General features: G+C 41.5%; 3 protein-coding genes across 3 annotated transcripts in view; 1 reads left to right on the forward strand and 2 right to left on the reverse strand.

Moving 5' to 3' along the window:
• Window positions 1-23,467, reverse strand: part of RAD21L1 (RAD21 cohesin complex component like 1) — a 252,528-nt gene that overhangs the window by 112,497 nt on the left and 116,564 nt on the right. The gene's annotated exons all lie outside the window — the stretch shown is intronic.
• Window positions 1-23,467, reverse strand: part of PSMF1 (proteasome inhibitor subunit 1) — a 47,912-nt gene that overhangs the window by 15,107 nt on the left and 9,338 nt on the right. The window contains exons 3-5 of the mRNA XM_020900881.2: window positions 23,290-23,442; window positions 21,692-21,774; window positions 18,864-19,046 (exon numbers count right to left, since the gene is read on the reverse strand). Coding sequence (XP_020756540.1) covers window positions 18,864-19,046; window positions 21,692-21,774; window positions 23,290-23,442 — 419 coding nt within the window. The remainder of the gene's footprint in view (window positions 1-18,863; window positions 19,047-21,691; window positions 21,775-23,289; window positions 23,443-23,467) is intronic.
• On the forward strand, window positions 7,044-8,648 carry LOC110141849 (heterogeneous nuclear ribonucleoprotein A1-like). The gene has a single exon (XM_020900883.2). It carries the CDS (start codon window positions 7,096-7,098, stop codon window positions 8,077-8,079), a length of 984 nt encoding a protein of 327 aa, XP_020756542.2. The 5' UTR covers window positions 7,044-7,095; the 3' UTR covers window positions 8,080-8,648.

The following is a 23,467-nucleotide window of genomic DNA, read 5'->3' on the forward strand; positions in this document are numbered from 1 at the left end:
ATCCAATCAGTCCATCCTAAAGGGGATCAGTCCTGGGTGTTCATTGGAAGGACTGATGCTGAATCTGAAACTCCAATACTTTGGCCACCTCATGTGAACAGTTGACTCATTGGAAAAGACCCTGATGCTGGGAGGGATTGGGGTCAGGAGGAGAAGAGGACGACAGAGGATGAGATGGCTGGATGGCATCACTGACTTGATGGGCATAAGTTTGAGTAAACTCTGGGAGTTGGTGATGGACAGGGAGGCCTGGCATGCTGCGATTCAGGGGGTTGCAAAGAGTTGGACACGACTGAGTGACTGAACTGAATTGAACTGCATAAAATGTTCCCTTGAGATCTCTAATTTTCTTGAAGAGATTTCTAGTCTTTCCCATTCTATTTTTTCCTCTATTTCTTTGCACTGATCACTGAGGAAGGCTTTCTTATCTCTCCTTGCTATTCTTTGGAACTCTGCATTCAGATGGGTATATCTTTACTTTTCTCCTTTGCTTCTCTTCTTCTCTCAGCTATTTGTAAGGCCTCCTCAAATAACCATTTTGCCTTTCTGCATTTCTTTTTCTTGGGGATGGTCTTGATTCCTGTCTCCTGTCCAATGTCATGAACCTCCGTCCATAGTTCTTCCAGCAGTCTGTCTAGATCTAATCCATTGAATCTATTTGTCACTTCCACTGTATAATTGTAAGGGATGTGATTTAGGTCATGCCTGAATGGTCTAGTGGTCTTCCCTACTTCAATTTCAGTCTGAATTTGGCAATAAGGAGTTCATGATCTAAGCAACAGTCAGCTCCTGGTCTTGTTTTTGCTGACTGTATAGAGCTTCTCCATCTTTGGCTGAAAAGAACATAATCAATCTGATTTTGGTATTGACCATCTGGTGATGTCCATGTGTAGAGTCATCTCTTGTGTTGTTGGAAATGGGTGTTTGCTATGACCAGTGTGTTCTCTTGGCAAAACTCTTGTTAGCCTTTGCCCAGCTTCATTTTGTATTCCAAGGCCAAATTTGCCTGTTATTCCAGGTATCTCCTGACTTCCTACTTTTGCATTCCAGTCCCCTATGATAAAAAGGACATCTTTTTTGGGTATTAGTTTCAGAAGGTCTTGTAGGTCTTCATAGAACCATTCAACTTCAGCTTCTTCAGCATTACTGGTTGGGGCATAGACTTGGATTATTGTGATATTGAATGGTTTGCCTTGGAAATGAACAAGAGATCATTCTGCTGTTTCTGAGATTGCACCCAAGTACTGAATTTTGGACTCTTTTGTTGATAATGAGGGCTACTCCATTTCTTCCAAGGGATTCTTGACCAAAGTAGCAGATACAGTGGTCATCTGAATTAAGTTCTCCCATTCCAGCCCATTTTAATTCACTGATTCCTAAAATGTCAATGTTCATTCTTGCCATCTCCTGTTTGACCACTTCCAATTTGCCTTGATTCATGGACCTAACATTCCGGGTTTCTATGCAATATTGCTCTTTACAGGTTAGTCCTTAATGTAGTTAATTCTACTGTTAGGAATGCATGCTAAGAAAATTCAGAGCCATGCTCTAAGTTGCATGAAGAGCATGTTCCCTGAAGCTATGGTAGCCTCAAATTAGAAATGACTTAGTCTAAAAAAAACCTCCTTGCATCATCCTGTTTCTTTCTTCCCGTCATTAAGCCAACCCATAAGCAAGTCCTGTAAAGTGTACTTCCAAATATATCCCAGGTTATCCTCGTATCTGCCACCATCTACACCATTATTTCTTGCCAGAGTGCCTGTGTCAGCTCCTTACTTGATCTTGTTGTTTCTATTCTTGTCCCTCTCTAATCCATTCTCTACAAAGGAGCCAGAGGAATTAAAAAAAAAAAAAAAGGAAATGATATCAAGTATCTCTCTTGTTAAACACACCTAGTGGCTTCCCACTTCTCCTGACACTGACCCCAAGGCTCTACATAAACTGTCCTGTGCTTACCCCTACAGAGTCATCTCCTATCACCATGTCTCACCATGTTCCAACCATACTAGCTTTCTCTTTGTTCTTAGAATAATGCAAGTCAAGATAGCTTCTTCTGAAGCAATGGCTGATATAAGTGTCAAAAGGAGAAAGTACTAAGGGCTGAATCCCACACCAACTTTTATGAGCTGTTTCTTTGGGCAAGTTGATTAACCTCTCTGTGTCTGTTTTATTTTCCAAAAAGTGGGATAACAAGAGCAGGTACCTCTCATTCTCTTGCCTGAGAGAGACTATATTCTATACTTAGTGTAATAATAGCTTGGCACACAGTAAAGGCTCAACAAATATTAACTATGTAAGTTGACATTCTAAGTGGGATTCCTTGGGGGGAAAATGGTGAAAAAGGTCCCAATTGAATCACTCTCTATCCAAAACATTTTGATGGCTCCCATTACTCCAGGATCAAAGTCAGCTCCTTAGCACATAAGATCCCTTGTGATGTGGTTCCCACATTCACCTATTCTCCCTTCACACGCCAGCAGAAGTAATATACAACCCCTTGGTCCATCCCCTGCCTACACACACACACAGACACACACACACACACACATACACACACACACACACACACACACACGATGACAAGATGATTTCACAGTCCCATTTGTATCCATTTTTCTCTTGGCCACAAATACCAACTGCTCCCAATACTACAGAACTTTTACTAGCCCCTGAAAATTTAGTCCATCATGCATTATCTCAGTGAAGCCTTTCCTTCTATATCCTGTCCCAACTCAACCCTTCAGAATAATCACCCTTCTGTGAGCTTCAACAGACCTGAGACGTACTTCTTTAACTGTTTTAGAAACACTTATGGTCCAGAATAAAAAGGGTAATTGGCCCTAACCAACTGTGAACTCCTTGAAGGTTGAGTCCCTATCCAATGTTCTATTACTATAACACAACTTCTGCTCATGAATGACTGTGGTCAAGTTACCTATACATTAACATCAGTTTCGTGTAAACCATAAAAGGGGGGTAGCCCTTACTAATCTCACGGGGTTGACAGAATTAAATAAAGAGAATATGGATGAAATGCCAAGCAATTTCTGCAATAGTTGGCACTCTATATAGCAGTCATATAAATATTACTGAACCAGCTTTGCCATCCATGTGGGGGGTAGGGAATCAAAAGGATCAAGATTACTTCCATTATAATGAAAAGAATGAGGGCAACTATCACTGTATCACAAGTAACGAAAAATGAAAATTATTAAGGTGGCACAGGTAGGGGATAATTCTTTTCCAAATATGGTGCTAGATCAACTGGGTAACAATATGGTAAAACATGTATCTATCTCACAACACACATAAAATTAATTTCAAATGGATTTTCTTAATATAAAATGTAAAACAACAGAGCTTCTAGAGTATATGAGAAATTCTACATGACCATAGGATAGGGCAAAATTTTCTCAAACAGGTCAAAAAAGCACCCCATATAAAGGGAAGGTATTGATAAATGGAATTACATAAAATATTAAGAATGTTTTAATTAAAAAAACACCCTTAACAGAGTGTAAAGGCAAACTACAGAGGGAAGACACTATAATACACATTGTAATACATATTGTATTATACATTGTAATACATATGTCTGACAAAGGACTAAATCCAGACTATATGAACAATGTCTACAAATCATAAGAAGACAAGGCAACCCAACAGAAAAACAAGCAAAAGATTTGAATAGACTCTTCACAAGAGAGTAAATTCAAATGGGCTTGTAAACGTTAAAAACAAAAAAAAGATATTCAAAATGTGGTCCATGGACCCCTGGTGGGTTCCTGAGACACTCACTTCAGAGGGTCCACGAGGTCAAAACTGTTTCATCTTAAAAACTATTTGCTTTCTTCACTGTGTTGATATTTTTACTGATGGTACAAAAGCAATGATGAGGACTTCCCTGGTGGTCCAGTGGTTGAGAATCCACATGCCTATGCAGGGGATAGGGGTTCGATCCCTGATCCAGAAAGATTCCACATGCCTTAGGGCAACTAAACCCGTGTGCTGCAACTCCTGAGCCTGTATGCCACAACTACTGAAGCCTGCACACTCTAGAGCCCGTACTCTGCAACAAGAGACGCCACTGCATCGAGAAGCCAGTGCATAGCAAGGAAGAGCAGACCGTGGCACAACTAGAGAAAAGCCCACTCGCAGCAACTAAAACCCAGTGCAGACAAAAATAAACAAATTAAAAACAAAAACAAAAACAAAAGCATCAGTGAGTAACTAGCAGTCACGGTAATCTGACTCACCAGCCACTCCAACTATCCACTCCCCCATCCATTTTCCCATCAAAATGTCCTTAAAGAAGTGGTAAAAATTACCAAGTGTTCTAAAGTCTCAATCTTTGAGTACACTTCTTAATATCCTGTGTGATGAAATAGGAAATATTCATAAAGCACTTTTGCTGCATGTAGAAATACAATGGCTGTTTTGTACAGCTAAGCTGCTAGCTAAAGTGGCCATTTTTTCATGGAAAACTATTTTTACATAAAATGACAAACCAAGGCTATTCAGATTGGGCTACACAGTTGACACTTTCTTGAAAACCAAAGAACCTGTTACTTCAAGGAAAATAACTGACAGTGTATGTTCCCAATGATAAAATTCAAGCTTTCAAGAAAATTAGCAATTTGGAAATTTATATTCATCACTAGGAGAAGGAAATGGCATCCCACTCCAATGTTCTTGCCTGGAGAATCCCATGGACAGAGGAGTCTGGCAGGCTACAGTCCGTGTGGTTGCAAGAGTCGGACACGACTTAGCGACTAAACCACCACCACCATTCATCACTAATTTGATGGGTTCCCGATACAGATGCTGATGAGATTAGTAATACTGATGAATATGATTTTTTAGATATTGTCTAATAAAATGTGTCAATGTTTAGTGGATCAGCACATACCAGTGAACCAGCATTTTCCAAACAACCAATACATGATCTTCCAACAGCGTGCACTGGTAAATGATCCATTAAAAGGACATGATAGACCAGTGGATTTTAATGTAATAAATAACATACAAAAAGTTCACTGATATGAATTAAAGTTTACACTGGAACTAACCCTTTGTGAAAATTAATGAAGAGAAACCTAACTAAAATAGAATGAGGAGGCCAGAAGGGATAGCTTTCAAGCAGGTATCACTGGACATCAACACAGACTCCAGCAAGAAGAGAGTATCTTCCATTTCCTGTAGGAAGTAACACTATCTTACTACTTTCAGTGGAGGAAGAAAGATTTTCTCGTTGCTGGTAACAGCTCAGCTAATGAGAATGCACCACAACTCGGCCAATGAAAAGCCATTTATACTATAAGCTCCCAGTTTCTTCCAACAGACTTCTGATTTATAACAGCCCCAAGGAAGTGACAAATAGATCTGTCAAATAGACAAATAGATCTAAGGGACTAGATCTGATAGGATGGAGTGCCCGATGAACTATGGATGGAGGTTCGTGACATTGTACAGGAGACAGGGATCAAGACCATCCCCAAAAAGAAATGCAAAAAAGCAAAATGGCTGTCTGAGGAGGTCTTACAAAAAGTTGTGAAAAGAAGAGAAGCCAAAAGCAAAGGAGAAAAGGAAAGATATACCCATTTGAATGCAGAGTTCCAAAAAATAGCAAGGAGAGGTAAGAAAGCCTTCCTCAGTGATCAGCGCAAGGAAATGGAGGAAAAGAATGGGAATTAGCAAGAAATGGGAAAAAGCAAGAAAATTAGAGATACCAAGGGACCATTTCATGCAAAGATGGGCACAATAAAGGACAGAAATGGTATGGACCTAACAGAAGCAGAAGATATTAAGACAGGTAGCAAGAATACACAGAAGAACTGTACAAAAAAGATCTTCATGACCCAGATAATCACTATGGCGTGATCACTCACCTAGAGCCAGACATCCTGGAATGTGAAGTCAAGAGAGCCTTAGGAAGCATCACCTTCAAACAAAGGTAGTGGAGGTGATGAAATTCCAGTAAACCTACTTCAAATCCTAAAGATGATGCTGTTAAAGGGCTGCACTCAATATGCCAGCAAATTTGTAAAACTCAGCAGTGGCCACAGGACTGGAAAAGGTCAGTTTTCATTCTAACCCCAAAGAAAGGCAATGCCAAAGAATGCTCAAACTACCACACAATTGCACTCATCATTCACGCTAGTAAAGTGATGCTCAAAATTCTCCAAGCCAGGCTTCAACAATATGTTAACCATGAACTTCCAAATGTTCAAGCTGGTTTTAGAAAAGACAGAGGAACCAGAGATCAAATTGCCAACATCTGGTGGATCATCAAAAAAGCAAGAGAGTTCCAGAAAAATATCTACTTCTGCTTTATTGACTATGCCAAAGGCTTTGACTGTGTGGATCACAACAAACTGTGGAAAATTCTTAAAGAGATGGGAATACCAGACCACCTGACCTGCCTCCTGAGAAATCTGTATGCAGGTCAAGAAGCAACAGTTAGAACTGGACATGGAGCAACATACTGGTTCCAAATAGGAAAAGGAGTACATCAAGGCTGTATATTGTCACTCTGCTTATTTAACTTATATGCAGAGTACATCATGAGAAACACTGGGCTGGATGAAGCACAAGCTGGAATCAAGACTGCCGGGAGAAATATCAATAACCTCAGATATGCAGATGACACCACCCTTAAGGCAGAAAGTGAAGAAGAACTAAAGAGCCTCTTGATGAAAGTGAAAGAGGAGAGTGAAAAAGTTGGCCTAAATAAAGCTCAACATTCAGAAAACTAAGATCATGGCATTTGGTCCCATCACTTCATGGCAAGCAGATGAGGAAACAGTGACAGACTTTATTTTTTTGGGCTCCAAAAATCACTGTAGATGGTGACTTCAGTGATGCAATTAGAAGATGCTTGCTCCTTGGAAGAAAAGCTATGACCAACCTAGACAGTATGTTAAAAAGCAAAGACATTACTTTGTCAACAAAGGTCCGTCTAGTCAAGGCTATGGTTTTTACAGGAGTCACGGATGGATGTGAGACCTGGACTATAAAGAAAGCTGAACACGGCTTTCTGCCCGTGGACGCCACCGAGAAAGCATCGTTGAAGACTTCCCCGCCTTCATTGCCGTCATGTCTAAATCAGAGTCTCCCAAAGAGCCCGAACAGCTGCGGAAGCTCTTCATCGGAGGATTGAGCTTTGAAACAACTGATGAGAGTCTGAGGAGCCATTTTGAGCAATGGGGAACTCTCACAGATTGTGTGGTAATGAGGGATCCAAACACCAAGCGCTCCAGAGGCTTCGGGTTTGTCACATACACCACAGTGGAGGAGGTGGATGCGGCCATGAATGCAAGGCCACACAAGGTGGACGGAAGAGTTGTGGAACCAAAGAGGGCCGTTGTGGAACCAAAGAGGGCCGTGTCAAGAGAAGATTCTCAAAGACCTGGTGCCCACTTAACTGTGAAAAAGATTTTTGTTGGTGGCATTAAAGAAGACACTGAAGAACATCACCTGAGAGATTATTTTGAACAGTATGGAAAAACTGAAGTAATTGAAATCATGACCGACCGAGGCAGTGGCAAAAAGAGAGGCTTTGCTTTTGTAACCTTTGATGACCATGACTCTGTAGACAAGACTGCCATTCAGAAATACCACACTGTGAATGGCCACAACTGTGAAGTGAGAAAAGCCCTGTCTGAGCAAGAGATGGCTAGTGCTTCATCCAGCCAGAGAGGTCAAAGTGGTTCTGGAAACTTTGGTGGCGGTCGTGGAGGTGGTTTTGGTGGGAATGACAACTTTGGTCGTGGAGGAAACTTCAGTGGGCGAGGTGGCTTTGGTGGCAGCCATGGTGGTGGCGGACATGGTGGCAGTGGGGATGGATATAATGGATTTGGTAATGACGGAAGCAATTTTGGAGGTGGTGGAAGCTACAATGATTTTGGCAATTACAACAATCAATTTTCAAATTTTGGACCCATGAAAGGAGGAAACTTCGGAGGCAGAAGTTCTGGCCCCTATGGTGGTGGAGGCCAATACTTTGCCAAACCACAAAACCGAGGTGGCTATGGTGGTTCCAGCAGCAGCAGTAGCTATGGCAGTGGCAGAAGGTTTTAATTACTGCCAGGAAACAAAGCTTAGCAGGAGAGGAGAGCCAGAGAAGGTACAGGGAAGCTACAGGTTACAACAGATTTGTGAACTCAGCCAAGCACAGTGGTGGCAGGGCCTAGCTGCTACAAAGAAGACATGTTTTAGACAATACTCATGTGTATGGGCAAAAAACTCGAGGACTGTACTTGTGACTAATTGTATAACAGGTTATTTTAGTTTCTGTTCTGTGGAAAGTGTAAAGCATTCCAACAAAGGGTTTTAATGTAGATTTTTTTTTTTTGTACCCATGCTGTTGATTGCTAAATGTAATAGTCTGATCTTGACGCTGAATAAATGTCTTTTTTTTTTTTTTAATGTGCTGTGTAAAGTTAGTCTACTCTGAAGCCATTTTGGTAAACTACCCCAACAGTGTGAAGTTAGAATTCCTTCAGGGTGATGCCAGGTTCCATTTGAAATTTATTTACAACCTGCTTGGTGGAGAAGCTGTTGTCTTCAGAACCTTGGTGTAGTTGAACTGACAGTTACTGTGTTGTGACCTGGAGTTCACCATTAAAAGGGTCACCCATGCAAAGTCATGGAGGTTTTTTTTTTCATTATTAATGATTGTTGGCACATCCTATGCAATATATCTAAATTGAATTATGGTACCAGATAAAAGTTATAGATGGGAATGAAGCTTGTGTATCATCCATTATCATGTGTAATCAATAAAAGATTTAATACCCTCTTAAAAAAAAAAAAAGAAAGCTGAACATGGAAGAATTGATTCTTTTGAACTGTGCTGTTAGAAAAGACTCCTCAGAGTCCCCTGGACTGCAAGGAGATCCAACCAGTCCATCCTAAAGGAAATCAGTCCTGAGTGTTCATTGGAAGGACTGATGTTGAAGCTGAAACTCCAATACTTTGGCCACCTGATGCAAAGAGCTGGCCCACTGGAAAAGATCCTGATGCTGGGAAAGAGTGAAGGCGGGAGGAGAAGGGGATGAAAGAGCATGAGATGGCTCAATGGCATCACCGACTCAATGGAGATGAGTCTGGGTAAACTCCGGGAGTTGGTGATGGACAGGGAGGCCCAGCATGCTTCAGTCCATGGGGTCATAAGGAGTCAGACACAACTGAGCCACTGAACTGAACTGAACTGAACTACCAACTTCCCCTTATTCTCTCTAAATGGGTCTCCCAGGTGGCTCAGCAGTAAAGAATTCACCTTCAAAGCAGAAGACCCAGTTTCGATCCCTGTGTCAGGAAGATCCCCTGAAGACAGGAATGACTACACACTCCAGTATTCTTGCCTGGAGAATTCCATGGACAGCAAAGCCTGGCAGGCTACAGTTCATGGGGTCAAAAAAAGTCAGACACAACTGAGTAATTAACACTTTCACTTATTGTTTTAGGTTCACACCTTAAAGAAACTATCATTTATCAAGTTTTGGTGTAATACAAAATAGAAAAGGCACAATTATTTGAAAATTACTAAACTCCTCTCTTTTCCAACAACTTATTTATGTTAAGACTTAAAGATAAACATTATCAGCTACAAACTTAATCCAAAAGCAGAAATGAGAATCTAGCTGACTTATATGCCAGATATTAAGAAGATCTGAAACAATGAAAACAATCTCACTTTTCTCATTAAGTTTTTGATTTCGAAAATATTTTCATAAAATTTGTTATTCAGGTTAACACACAACAGGTTTATTATTTTTTAATGAATAAATGTATATTTAAATTTTAATTTATAATTAAAATATTTTGGCTATAATTTATAAGATAGTAAATACTGACAGATAATAACTCAAACAGATCTTTTGGGTTCCTAAGTAATTTGGGGGTGTCAAGCGAGTGTGTGCTCCTCGGTTCTTTGTCTCGTCACAACAGAAATTTGGAGTGACGGACATTAAAGACCCCTTGGCGGGTCACAGCTCACGGAGGACAGACCGTGTTATAGCTCTTAAATGAATCAGTGTTACAGCTTTATTTTATTAAGATAATAGCAGGAAAATCCATCTTCGAGGTGTGAGGGCACGTTGATCCAAAGGCGCGAAGAGAAGAGTGCCCCATCGCGCGGGAGAAAGAGAGAGCGAGCTTTGGCTCCTCTTTTTATATGTTTCTCTGTCCCTGGGCCTGTCTTATGTAAACTGGGCCAGCCAGGAGTGTTGTTTGTTTTACCTGAGGTTCTCACTCCAGTCCTCGGACCTTCCTTTGTTCTATTTTCGTGGGCTTTTCCCTTCCAGGTCTTTTAGCCACCGCCATTCTGGACTCCTTTTCCCTATTCTAACTACCTAACAGGGGCATGCAAGGGAGTTTCTGAGACAAAAAAGTTTGAGATCTGCCAATATAGGAAATGTAACTTTAGGAAATAAAAATTTTATTATACAGATGTTCACAGTATACTATTTCAAATGAAAAATTGGACATTCTTGAAATACCCAATGGAGACTAGGCAAATTATAGCATGTATCAGTAGAATAAAATATCAAATACTAAAAAAAAATACGTTTATCACTTTAGTAAATAAACATAAAATTTAAAAAAATGTGGAACACAAATATTGGGAATATTTAAAAAATATGTAAAGATACAGACTGCCTGGGATTAAAAAATGAATTCTGAATGACATAAGAGCTTTATATGCAAGGATTTAGTTTTAGTAAAGCTGGCTAAACACAGGAAAAATTGAATTTTCAAAACAGAGAATAAGATTTGGGGCATACAGTTTCCTGACTGAGGACAGATGGAGCAAAGGGACATGGGTTAGAATCAAAATGACAACAAAAAAAGTTAGGCTTAGATTAAAAAAAATTTCCCTTACAGATGGGCTGTTTTCAGTAATTCTTCCGGGAGATCTCAGCAAAACAGACCTACTTTGCATCTTCAATTCTCCATTGTAATGGAATGTCCTCTCCCTCTATGCCAGCATCACACCAGCAAACCAGTATCCTCTGACAAGCTCTGGACACATGTGTCACCACACACTTACTGAAGCAAGACATCTCAACTTCAGTTTGCATTTGGAGGTTTCCAGGTGTGGGATAGGGAACGTGGTATGGAAGTTAGGGGTGAGACACAGAACAGTATGCTATACAATGGGGCAGAGGCTGTTGTTTCCTGCTCAGAACATAACCCAAGGCTGTTCAGTGATAGGGTTAATTAACAACCGGCAGCAGTCCAATGGGTCCTCTGCTGACCCATTCTATTCTTTTCTTTCTTCCTGCCCTCAGGCCCTACCCTTCAATCTGGCATTGGTGGAAAAAACAAAAAGGTGACAGTGTGAGTGCCTACTTGCCCAACAACATGGCGGTGATGGGGCTCTCACAAAGTTGTCTTTATAGCCATCTGTGCTGACAGGGGAAGGTGGCCCACAGGGTGGGTGTGGAGGGAGAAGGGGACTACAGAGGCAAGGCCAATCAATTCGCTAGTGGCTGACAAAAGCCTCCTAGACATTCCGCCTCCTCTTCCAGTTCAGTGTCCTAGTCCTGGACAATTAGCTTGTTTGAGAAAGATCTCACTGGAGGGAGAGGTAGGGGATACATTTTTCTCCAAATCAGTGTGCATTCACTACACTGAACTTGTACACAAACTGATTACATGAACTAAAACTGAAGAGTGCAATGGGGAAAGCATAAGCTTCTAAGTCCCATGTAGGGGCAAAGTCCAGTTCTCACCATCTCAGATAACTTCGGGAAGTTATGCTGCCTCCCCTTAACCACTGTCTTCCTCTCTGTAAAAGCAGGGATGCCGCTGATCTCCATGTAGGACTGTCTGGAAGATGAGCAACCATAAATGAAAACACTAGGGATGGCAGTCAACACATGGTGGACAGCCAAGAAATAGCATCTTTTCCTACCCTAGGTTAAGTGGTGGCCATTGTGAGGAACATGTCCTCACGATGGAAACAACGTCCATAGAGATCCTGGGCTTAAATGCAGTTGCCCAGCACACCCTCTGGGTCGATACTCTCACACCTAAGTGGCTCCACAGCATCAAATCCTTTTCTCAGAGGAATAGGCTATGTTATTTTAAAAAAATAAAAGAAGGTTCTCTCTTCCAGGGGACCATCTAGTCATTACACCTTCAGTGTTGTTCTTATCTCTGCCTGCTACCTGAGTTAAGATTCATGGAGTATTTCTTGAACATCTGCTATATTCTGAGCAATGAGCTCAATATGACATCTATCATCATATTCCTGAGACAGGTACAATAATTCCCAAGTTGCCCATGAGAAAACCAAGGCTAACTGTGCTCACTGAGACAGGCAAAGCTACAGGGCCAGGGTTTGAACCCAGCTGATCAGCCTGCAAAGCCTGTACTCCTAACTGCCATATGATACTCTCTCCTTGACATGAGAGGTGGGTGAGGTGGCAGAAAAAAGGGAAAGAAGTCCCTTCTGCTAAAAGTGGTACACAAGAGTGATAAGCCTTGGCCTTCTGCCTCACCCCTTCCAATCCACCAGGATCCTTAGCAAAGACACCACCGCCATCTGTCAGTATTCTTCAATGATTTCCAACTGTCCATTGGGGAGATTCAGGTATATCAGGTATGCCTGGCATCAGGGTCCTTGCAAAATCTAGTCTTATCTTTCAGAGCTATTATATCCCAGGATTCTGACATGAACTCTTTCTCAAACCAAAATTCAGAGACAACCCCATGCTTTCAGACCTTGATGCCACTGGACTGCTGGTCTCACAGCCTGGAACAACCTCCCCAGAAAGGAATCTGAGAAAATAATCCAGACATATGAAAAGGAAAAAAGAAAAGGAGCCTGAGGAACACTTCTCCTCTTCCCCATGAACACACAGCTCAGGTAGTAACCCCCAAGAAGCCTCTCCTAGATCCACCAACGGAGGATCTCTGTGATAATCCCTAATAACCTGGCAGTTATATAAACTCTTATTTACTCACCTGTCTCCCATACTAGAGGGACAGCACATGCCTCCAAAGTACAGGCCCAGGCCCAGGGATCCCTGAACCCAGAGGGAAACATTTGCTAGATAGAGAACTCATCAAAAATGTGAAGATATAGGTCCAGGTGAGAGAGATACAAAGGGGTGAAAAAGGAGGGTAAAGGGGATATGCAATTGAAAAACACCAATAATCTTGGAATTAGAGAAAAATAACCACATGGTATGGATATAACAGAAGCAGAAGATATTAAGACAGGCAGCAAGAATACACAGAAGAATTACACAAAAGAGATCTTCACGACCCAGATAATCACGATGGTATGATCACTCACCTAGAGCCAACATCCTGGAATGTGAAGTCAAGTGGGCCTTAGGAAGCATCACTACAAACAAAGCTAGTGGAGGTGAGGGAATTCCAGTGGACCTACTTCAAATCCTAAAAGATGATGCTGTGAAAGTGCTGCACTCAATATGCCAGCAAATTTGGAAAACTCAGCAGTGGCCACAGGACTGAAAAGTTTTCAATACAATCCCAAAGAAAGGCAATGCCAAAGAATGCTCAAACTACCACACAGTTGCACTGATCTCACACACTAGCAAAGTAATGCTCAAAATTCTCCAAGACAGGCTTCAATAGTACATGAACCAAAAACTTCCAAATGTTCAAGCTGGTTTTAGAAAAGGCAGAGGAACCAGAGATCAAATTGCCAAAATCCGCTGGATCAGTGAAAAAGCAAGAGTTCCAGAAAAACATCTATTTCTGCTTTATTGATTATGCCAAAGCCTTTGACTGTGTGGATCACAACAAACTGAAAAATTTGTAAAAGCGATGGGAATACCAGACCACCTGACCTGCCTCCTGAGAAATCTGTATGCAGGTCAAGAAGCAACAGTTAGAACTGGACATGGAACAAGACTGGTTCCAAATTGGGAAAGGAGTACGTCAAGGCTGTATATTATCACCCTGCTTATTTAACTTATATGCAGAGTACATCATGAGAAACACTGGGCTGGATGAAGCACAAGCTGGAATCAAGATTGCCGGGAGAAATATCAATAACCTCGGATATGCAGATGACACCATCCTTAAGGCAGAAAGTGAAGAACCTGAAGAGCCTCCTGATGAAAGTGAAAGAGGAGAGTGAAAAAGTTGGCTTATAACTGAGCACTCAGAAAACTAAGATCATGGCATCTGGTCCTATCACTTCATGGCAAATAGATGGGGAAACTGAAAACAAGGACAGACTTTAGTTTTCTGGGCTCCAAAATCACTGCAGATGGTGACCTCAGCCATGAAATTAAAAGACGCTTGCTCCTTGGAAGAAAGTTATGACCAACCTAGACTGTTTATTAAAAAGCAGAGACATTACTTTGCCAAGAAAGGTCCATCTAGTCAAAGCTATGGTTTTTCCAGTAGTCATGGATGGATGTGAGAGTTGGACTATAAAGAAAGCTGAGCACAGAAGAATTGATTCTTTTGAACTGTGCTGTTGGAGAAGACTCTTGAGAGTCCCTTGGACTGCAAGGAGATCCAACCAGTCCATCCTAAAGGAGATCAGTCCTGAATATTCACTGGAAGGACTGATGCTGAAGCTGAAATTCCAATACTTTGGCCACCTGATGCAAAGAGTTGACCCACTGGAAAAGACCCTGATGCTGGGAAAGACTGAAGGCAGGAGAAGGGACGACAGAGCATGAAATGGTTGGATGGCATCACGGACTCAACGGAGGAGAGTTTGGGTAAACTCTGGGAGTTCATGATGGACTGGGAGGCCTGGCGTGCTTCAGTCCATGGGGTCGCAAAGAGTCGGACACGACTGAGCGACTGAACTGAACTGAACTGCATGGTAGTATTCTCAAGGATGAGAATGCCAGGGCTAGGGGGCTAGGAGTTTTAGCCAACCAAAAAGAACATGATGGGCAGGATGGGGCAGGGCTGGCTCTGTCTTCAGCAGGCCTGTGCTTGGCTTGCGCTATTTCCAGCCTCTATCCCCATCTTCTAGGCATAGAACAATGCCTACATATTTCCAAATGCCTTCTGCAGCCCAAAGACTTAAAAAGCAGAGACATCACTGCTCACAAAGGTCTTTACAGTCAAAGCTATGATTTATCCAGTATTCATGTATGGAAAGAAAGCTGAATACCAAAGAACTGATATTTTCAAACTGTAGTGTTGGAGAAGACTCTTGAGAGTCCCTTGATTGCAAAGTCACCAAAACAGTTAATCCTAAAGGAGATCAACCCTGATTATTCACCGGAAGGACTGTTGCTGAAGCTCCAATACTTTGACCACCTGATATGAAAAAGCCAACTCACTGGAAAAGACCTTGATACTCAGAAAGACTGAAGGCAAAAAAAGGAGGTGGTGATGGCAGAGGATGCAATGGTTAGATAGCATCACCGACTCAATGGACATGAATTTGAGCAAACCCCAGGAGAGATAGTGGAGAACAGAGAAGCCTGGCATGGTGCAGTCCATGGGGTTGCAAAGACTCAGACAGAACTCAGTGACTGAACAACAACACTGTTCTATTGACCTATGAGTCTGTCCATCTAATGTAGCTATATAATAAGCCTGAATACTGGGTATAGTGATTTCTCCTTCTTTATTTATTTTCAAAATTATTTTTAGCTACTCCAAACTCCTTTGCCTTTCCATACAAATTATGGAATAATTTTGCTCTATCTTCAGAAGTTTTTGTTGGATTTTGATAGGAATTGCATTAAACTACTGTATCAATTTGTGGAGTACTTGATATCTTTGGTGCAGGGGGAAAGAATCCGCCTGCAAATGCAGGAGACACAAGAGATGCAGGTTCAATCCCTGGGTTGAGAAGATCCTCTGGAATAGAAAATGGCAACCCACTCCAGTATTCTTGCCTGGAAAATTCCATAGACGGAAGAGACTGGAGGGCTACAATCCATGGGGTGGCAGAGTCGGACACGACTGAGCCACTAACACACAGAGTATATCAATTTGTGGAGTATTTGACATTTTTACTATGTTGAGTCTTCCATTCATGAACATGTGATGCTTCTCCATTTATTTAGGTCTTCTTTGATTACAGTTTTCAGCATAAAAGTCTGAAATGTTTTGTTAGATTTACACCTAAGTATTTTTTTTCAGTAATTCTAAATGGTGGCCTGTGCTGTGTTTAAGTTGTTCAGTTGTGTCCGACTCTGCGACCCCAGGACTGCAGCCTGCCAGGCTCCTCTGTACATGGGGATTCTCCAGGCAAGAGTAGTGGAGTGGGTTGCCATGCCCTCCTCCAGGGAATCTTCTAAACGCAGGGATTAAACCCAGGTCTCCCACACTGTAGGTGGATTCTTTACCAGCTGAGCTAAAAGCTATTATATTGTATCTTAAATGTCTATTTCCATGTGTTTATTGCTAATACAGTGAAACATAGTTGACGTTGAGCTGGTATCCTACAACCTTACTAGGCTCATAATATTCTTTTTCTGGTAGATTCCTTGAGATTTTCCACGTAGACCATTATGTCAACTATGAATGTAAACTTTTATTTCTTCCTTTCTTATCTGTATGCCTTTTCTTTTTCTTGTCTTAATGTGGTGGCAAAATTTTCAGTACTATGCTGAGTAAGACTTGTGAGAGTGGATATCCTTGCCTTGTTTCTTAGGGGGAAAGACTGCAGTAACTAATTTTAAATAAATTCCTTTTGCTAGTATAATGTTGGTCTCACAAAATATTGTTTAGGTTATTACCAAACCACTCTCCAGTTGAAGGGAAAATACAAAATCTCAAACATGGGCGATTACTATCAGTTCTCTTATAGTCTGATCCTAGGAGCCTATTTCAATTGTTATATATTCATGTTTCCAAATGAGACAAAGCTAGGACCTTTTAAAATTTTTTTGCAGCTTTACTGAGATATTTCATATATCACAAAATTCAGCCAGTTAAAACAGTGGTTTTTAGATGTTTACAGAAAGTGCAACTACTCTAATTCTTAAATATTTTCTGCACCCTAAAAAAACACCCTGTACTCATCAGCAGTCATTCCCCATTCATGCTCTTTAATCCTTCCATCTCACCTCCTGGCAACCAAATAATCTACTTTCTGTTTCTGTGGATCTGCCTATTCTTGACATTTCACATAAATGGCTTTTTTCACTTAGCAGAATGTTTTCAAGGTTCATACATGCTGTGATGTGTATCAGTATTAGTACTTCATTCTTCATTGCTGAAATACTCACTGTATGCACATATCACATTTATCCATTCATCAGTTGATGGACATTTAGGCTGTTTCCACTTTTAGGCTATTATAAGTAATGCTGCTATGAACATTCTTGTACAAAAGCTGTACATGAAGATGTGCACAAACAAGTAGTTTATCATTGTAGTTTGGATTTCCATTTTTTTCACATGTTTATGGGCCACCTGTACACCTTCCTTGGGGAAATGTCTATTCAAATCCTTTAACATTTTTGAAATTGGGTTGCCTTTTTATTACTGAGATGTGAAAGTTCTCTATGTATCTATGTTACAAGTCTCTTGTCAGACATGTGATTTGTAAATGCTGTCAAATTCAAGATAACCCCACATACAAGTACATATATCTATCTTTTCTAGTGTAATTATGCTCAGGCATCTACACAATGAAACATACGTTATCTTATCATTATTTACTATTTATTTCTCATTTATATTATACTTTACACTACCCCTTTTGCAATTGTGCATTTGGTAAGTTAGATTATCCATGAACTTCATTTTCAGGGAGTAAAGGAGATTTCAGAGAATATTTATTTTGATATGGGAAGTAAATCTGAAAGAGCTGAGAATTACTATCCACTTAATAAGATCTAAAAGTCTTCCCCAATTTGACTGCTCTCTAGGGCTTATCCTTAAACCTTGTCAACATATTCTAGCTACATCACAGCAGACCACTGGGCTACAGTGAGGACACTTGAACCTGTAGCTCCTGCTCTGTCTCTCTATTACTGGCTGGTGACCTTAGGCAAGTCATCTTAAATAAGGGGTTTAGATCAGACAAGCTGTTCCCAACCTTTCAAGACTTTTTATCAATTTCCACTTTCCCCACAGAAACCAGTATTTCCAAAAATTGTCAAAGAGACTTACCAATTATTACTTATTATAACCAAAGGTATACAACTGCAACACAGAGCATTAACAATGGCAGTTAACACTTATTGAGTGCTTATTATGGCCGCACAGTGAGCCCTCCCTCCCAACCCTGCCAAGCCCACCATTACTACCGCACTGTGGACTCCAAACTGGAAAGTGCCATCTCAGCTAGAGACTAAGGTGTCCCTGCTCCTTGTCTTCCCTCAGTGCAGAAGTCTCCAGCCCTAAATACTGCCATCCCAATCTGCAAAGATCTTAGATGTGACTCACTCAGACCTCATGCTGTTTTGGAAAAGTTTTCACGTTGTCAAAGAGATTGGGGGCTACAGTGAAGTGAAATGCAAAGAAAGGGAACACTGAGACGACATCCCCTCCAGGAACCTCCAGTATTTCTGGAGTATTTTCCAGTATTTCTTTGCATTTTCCCCAAAAGCCTGACTCATAGTCCTGTACAAACAGCTCTGGGATGAATAACTGAACCAGCTGGGCAGCAACTCTGGAGTACTACACGCACTCCTCAGAGGCACTGACCCTTGGGCAAGTCAGAGGCTCTGTGTAGCCTCTAAAAAAGATGCAGGCAACCTTAGTGTGACTAGCAGCAGTACAAGAACTCACTGCTCCACTCAGATCTCCACTTCCTGTCTCTGAATACCAAGACTCTCGACAATTCTGTTGAAGAGACGTGGGGGGTCCAGAGAGGGGTCAAGCAGGATGGTCACGGACAGAATCCGTCTAGAGAAGCTGGGGCGGCCCTCTGCGGGCTGTGTACTCACCAGGTAGGCTGTCGGCTGGTATGTGGGTGTTGTGGGTGAATCCGGAGTGGGTCCACCTCTCTGGCAGTGGCAGGGGGAAACTCCCGGTGGGGACTTAGATTGGCCTTTTCCCACTGCTCATGAATAGGTGTAATAATCCCAGACACAATGCGAGACCGAAGCTCCTCGCTGTTCTTGTAGACCCTGAAGAAAGGAGACGAGGCGTCAGCGGCTTTCAGCTGGTTGGCAGCCCTGCGCACAGTACCCTGGTGGCGGTGGTGGTGGTGGCGGCGGCGGCGGCCACAATGGCGGCGACGGCCCTGATAGCGTTTGGACTGTTCGCAAGGGTGGGAACAGGCCGCCCGGCGGACCTGGGTAAGGGGGGCAATAGCCCGGTGTTGTCTCCGAGATTTGGGCCTAAGCTTCTTAGGCATCTGAGTTGCCCCTTCTCGTTTACCACCCCATTAGAAAGAGATGAGGGTGTAGGGGCACAGGGCCTTGACTCCTCTGGGCCCAGCCCACCCCACCCTGCGCTCAGCCTCATTGTGTGTTCATCACATGTCATGGGAAGAGTCATGGAAGGCCAAGGCTCCATGGGAAGGATAACCAGTTTCCTGGCCCAAGTAGGCAGGGCTCTGGGGCTTAATGTCCAATTCTGTCACTAACTCAGAGGCCCTTGGAAGGCTGCTTTACGCCTCTTTTTCTCTGTCTGTGAGAGAAAAACAATGTGAGCTATCGCTGAAGTGTTAAGGCAGACTGAGGTAGCAGGGAGTGAGCAGGAACTCTATGGAGTTCCTAAAAATCTGTCATTTTAAAATGAGTCATATCCTGAGTCAAAAAACAAATCTTATAAATCAGGGACACAGAAAATAGACTGGTAGTTGCCAATGGGAGGAAGTGGAAGAGGACCGAACTGGGAGTTTGGGATTAGCAGATGCAAACTGGTATATACAGAATGAATAAACAAGAAGGTCCTACTGTGTAGCACAGGGAACTACATTCAATATCTTATGATAAACCATAATGGAAAAGAATATGAATATGATATAGAATGTCTACATTGTATAACTGAGTCACTCTGCTATACAGCAGTAATCAACACAATACTGTAAATCAACTATACTTCAATAAAAAATAAAGAAAAAAAAAGCAAACCTCATAAATGTAAATCAAAACCTGAAGGAAAACAGATGTCTTTACTGGAGAGAAAGGTGGCAAATACTGTCATAATCGAGCGATCAAATTGAACAAAATCAACAAGACAGATGTCATGTGCCTGACATGAAACACTTAGAAGAACACAGCCTCACTTACATAGAGTTCTTGTTGAAAATGTCCAACCTGAATCAAATGATAAGGAAACAATCTGAATGTTCTATACAACCGACCTCAAGTCTTTAAAAATAGCAATGCTAAGAAAAATAGAAGTCTAGGAAACTTCCAGATTAAAGGTAATTGAAAAGACATGAAAATAAACGCAATGTGTGATATTTGGCTGGGTTAAAAAATACAAAAACCTCAAATTGAAAACTACAAGACTACCCAGAAAGGACACTACTTGGATGACTGCAGAAACCTGAACACTGACTGTGTACTAAATGACATTAATGTATCAAAACTAAGTTTCCTGAGTGTGATAACTGCCTTAAGGTTATACAGGAGGATGTCTACTTAAGAACAAGGATATACATGCTGAAATATTTAGGGTTTAAGGTTCATAAAGTCTGGAAATAATTCTCAGATGGCTCAAGAACAAAAAAGTATACAGAAAATTTAAGTAAATGCAGCAAAACATTAAAAACTGGTGAACCTAGGTGGTGGGTATATGGGTGTTCATTGTATTATTTTTGCAAACTCTCTTTTCTGAGGGGTTGCAAATCTCAAAATAAAAAGTCAAGATAATGAGAAGACAAGTTAGACTCCAAGAAAATATTTGCAAAACACATATATTAATGTGTTTAATGACTAATGTTTAATTACATTAATCACATTAATGTTTAATGTGATTAATGACTGTTATCCAAAATATACAAAGAACTCCTAAAACTCAACCTTAAGAAAGCAACTTGATTAAAAAATCAATCAAAGACCTGAACAGATACCTCACCAAAGTAAATGCACAGACAACAGAAAAGCATATGAAAAGATATTCATCATCATGTCATCAGGGAACTGCAAATTAAAACAAAAATGAGATACCACTACACAGCTGTTAGAATGGCCAAAATCTGAAACACTGAAAAGGAAGCAGATCAATAGGAACACTCGTTTACTGCTGGTGGGAAAGTAGAACAGTATAGCTACTGAGGAAGACAGTGCAGCAGTTTCTTACAAAAGTAAACATACCCCAACACCACCAAGAATGGAATCTGGGTGATAATGTGTCTCAGCATAGGTTCAACAACTATAACAAATGCAGCACTTTCCACTTTGTTGCAGGACCGTGAGAGTGCGGGGCAAGAGGGAGGTCCCAGGGAATTTGCTACACTTACTGCTCCATTTTGCTGTGAACCTAAAACTGCTGTAAAAAATAAAGTCCATCAAGAAAAAACAGGGGAATAGAATGTACCAGAGTAGCTACACTTTATCCTAAGAGCTCACTGGCCTTGGCCCCATCTCTAACCTGCAGACTTATGGTCTCTTGGTTGCATCATTTTATTTCACAGGGCATTTCCCACATGAATCTTCTCTTCAAATAAATTAAAAACAGAAAGAACTGAGTGCCCAGGAGAGAAAGATCCTTCTGTTAACCTTCTTCCATTCTCTAACACCTCGTCCATTCCTTATGTCTGTCTGGCCATTGGTTCTCTCTTCTTTTTCCCTAGGCAAAAGCCATTGCTTAGAAATACCTGTGGAAGTCAACCAGATGTTCTGAATCGATATAATCATTCAAGTTCAGGGTCAAATCTGACACTTGCTGTGAGCCATGTTCCTAGAAAAATGAAAACAGAAAATGAGAGACTGGGGTATTTCTGGTCTAATGAGTGAGTAAGTGGGCGACTGGGGGGAGAACAACGATTTTCTATCCAACCTAAAGAAATACACATGGGCACCAAGAGACATATACAAGGACTGTTTGTAACAGATGAAATACACTTTGAGCATTTGGGGACAACTCTCGATTTAGGAATAATGCCTTTCTGAGGCAGAGCCCAGAAAAGCCTACTTCGCAAGCTCTTTTGCAGCATGAAAGCAAACATGTGAATGGGGTGCCAAATAGATGCACAACTTCAACTTGGCGCTGAGCAACATGGATAAACAGGCTGAGGAAGGAGGTAAGGAGCAGACATCCTGCCATTACGGGCAGCAGCAGAGGCACAGGGGGCTACAACATCAGTGAATCATGAGAAGGGCCCCTGGGCAGGCAGCCAGCCAGTACCTAACGCTCTGGACTGACGGCAGCAGCACTGGCTTCCATAGCATGGTTTGGAGCAATGCCCTGGAAGCTCAGCCTTCAAACTGCTTTTCCAGCCCTTCTGACAACTCAGTTATCCCAGTTCTCTTAATAAACCTGACTATTTAAATGAACCTAAGGGGATTTTGTTTCAAACTAAGAACCTTGAGTGATATAAGTGATCATTAAAAGGAAGAAGGGTAAATAAATTATTGTATTATGGAATACTACAAAGTGGTTAAAAAGAGTAAGGCATAGTCATTTGCATTGCCAAGTAAAGACCTCCAAAACACATCAAGGTAAAAATGCAAAGTGCAGAACACTACAGACTGCATGATATCTTTATACAAATCCAGACAACCAGGCCAAACTTAAGAGTCACTGCCCTCAGGGTGCTTGGAGTCTATGTTATATCGACTACAGAACATTCCGCTACAGTGGCAGAATACAAAATAGTATACCAAAGCATAAATGTAATTAACTAATTGCAAACCGTGTTAAGTACCAGGCAGGAAAATAAAATGATGAAGCAGAGGCATAATTTAGATCTTTCTGACAGACTACAGGAAGCAGTCAGGACTGACTGAACTTTCTGAGTAACTGAAAAGAAAACAAGAGGGAGTCAGTCAGGCTAAAGGACTGTACCTGTGTGAGGCAGCAAAGGTGGAGAGAAAGAGCTTTCCAGGAGGGAAAAAACAAGAAGCATAAAGGCTCCAAGGCAACAGAAAGCTGTGAGCCACGCATGTCTAAAGAACCAGAAGCAGTCCCCTAGGGCTACAGTAAGCTTTTCTTGTTTTCTCCCAAATTGTCCCTGAATGAATCTACCTCCACTATTCCTTTGTGATGGCAAGCACTTCCTTTTACAATAGTAAGGTGTAGACAGCTTTGAACACAAAGCATTTCTACATTTAGGGTCCTGGCCTCAGAATAAAGTTCCAGGAGTAGGATCACTAGGTAAAGGCTTCACGTACACCGAGGGCTCTTAAATGGGTTTCAAAAAGGCGATCCCAAGGTCCATTCCCAACATCAGACTCTTTATGACTACAGACTCACCAGCACATTGATGATCATGCTGTTCTCCACGGTGACAGCCTTCACGAGGAGCTTTCTGGACCCATCCTTGGACTCATATCGGAGGACATACAGGTCTTTATTACTGTTCCATTCCACTGGCAGCAGCTCTGATTTCTTATCATTGGGACCTGGCTGAGAGGACACCAGAGAAGAGAAA

The sequence above is a fragment of the Odocoileus virginianus genome, chromosome 9 (assembly GCF_023699985.2).
Source record: "Odocoileus virginianus isolate 20LAN1187 ecotype Illinois chromosome 9, Ovbor_1.2, whole genome shotgun sequence".
Taxonomy (NCBI): Eukaryota; Metazoa; Chordata; class Mammalia; order Artiodactyla; family Cervidae; genus Odocoileus; species Odocoileus virginianus.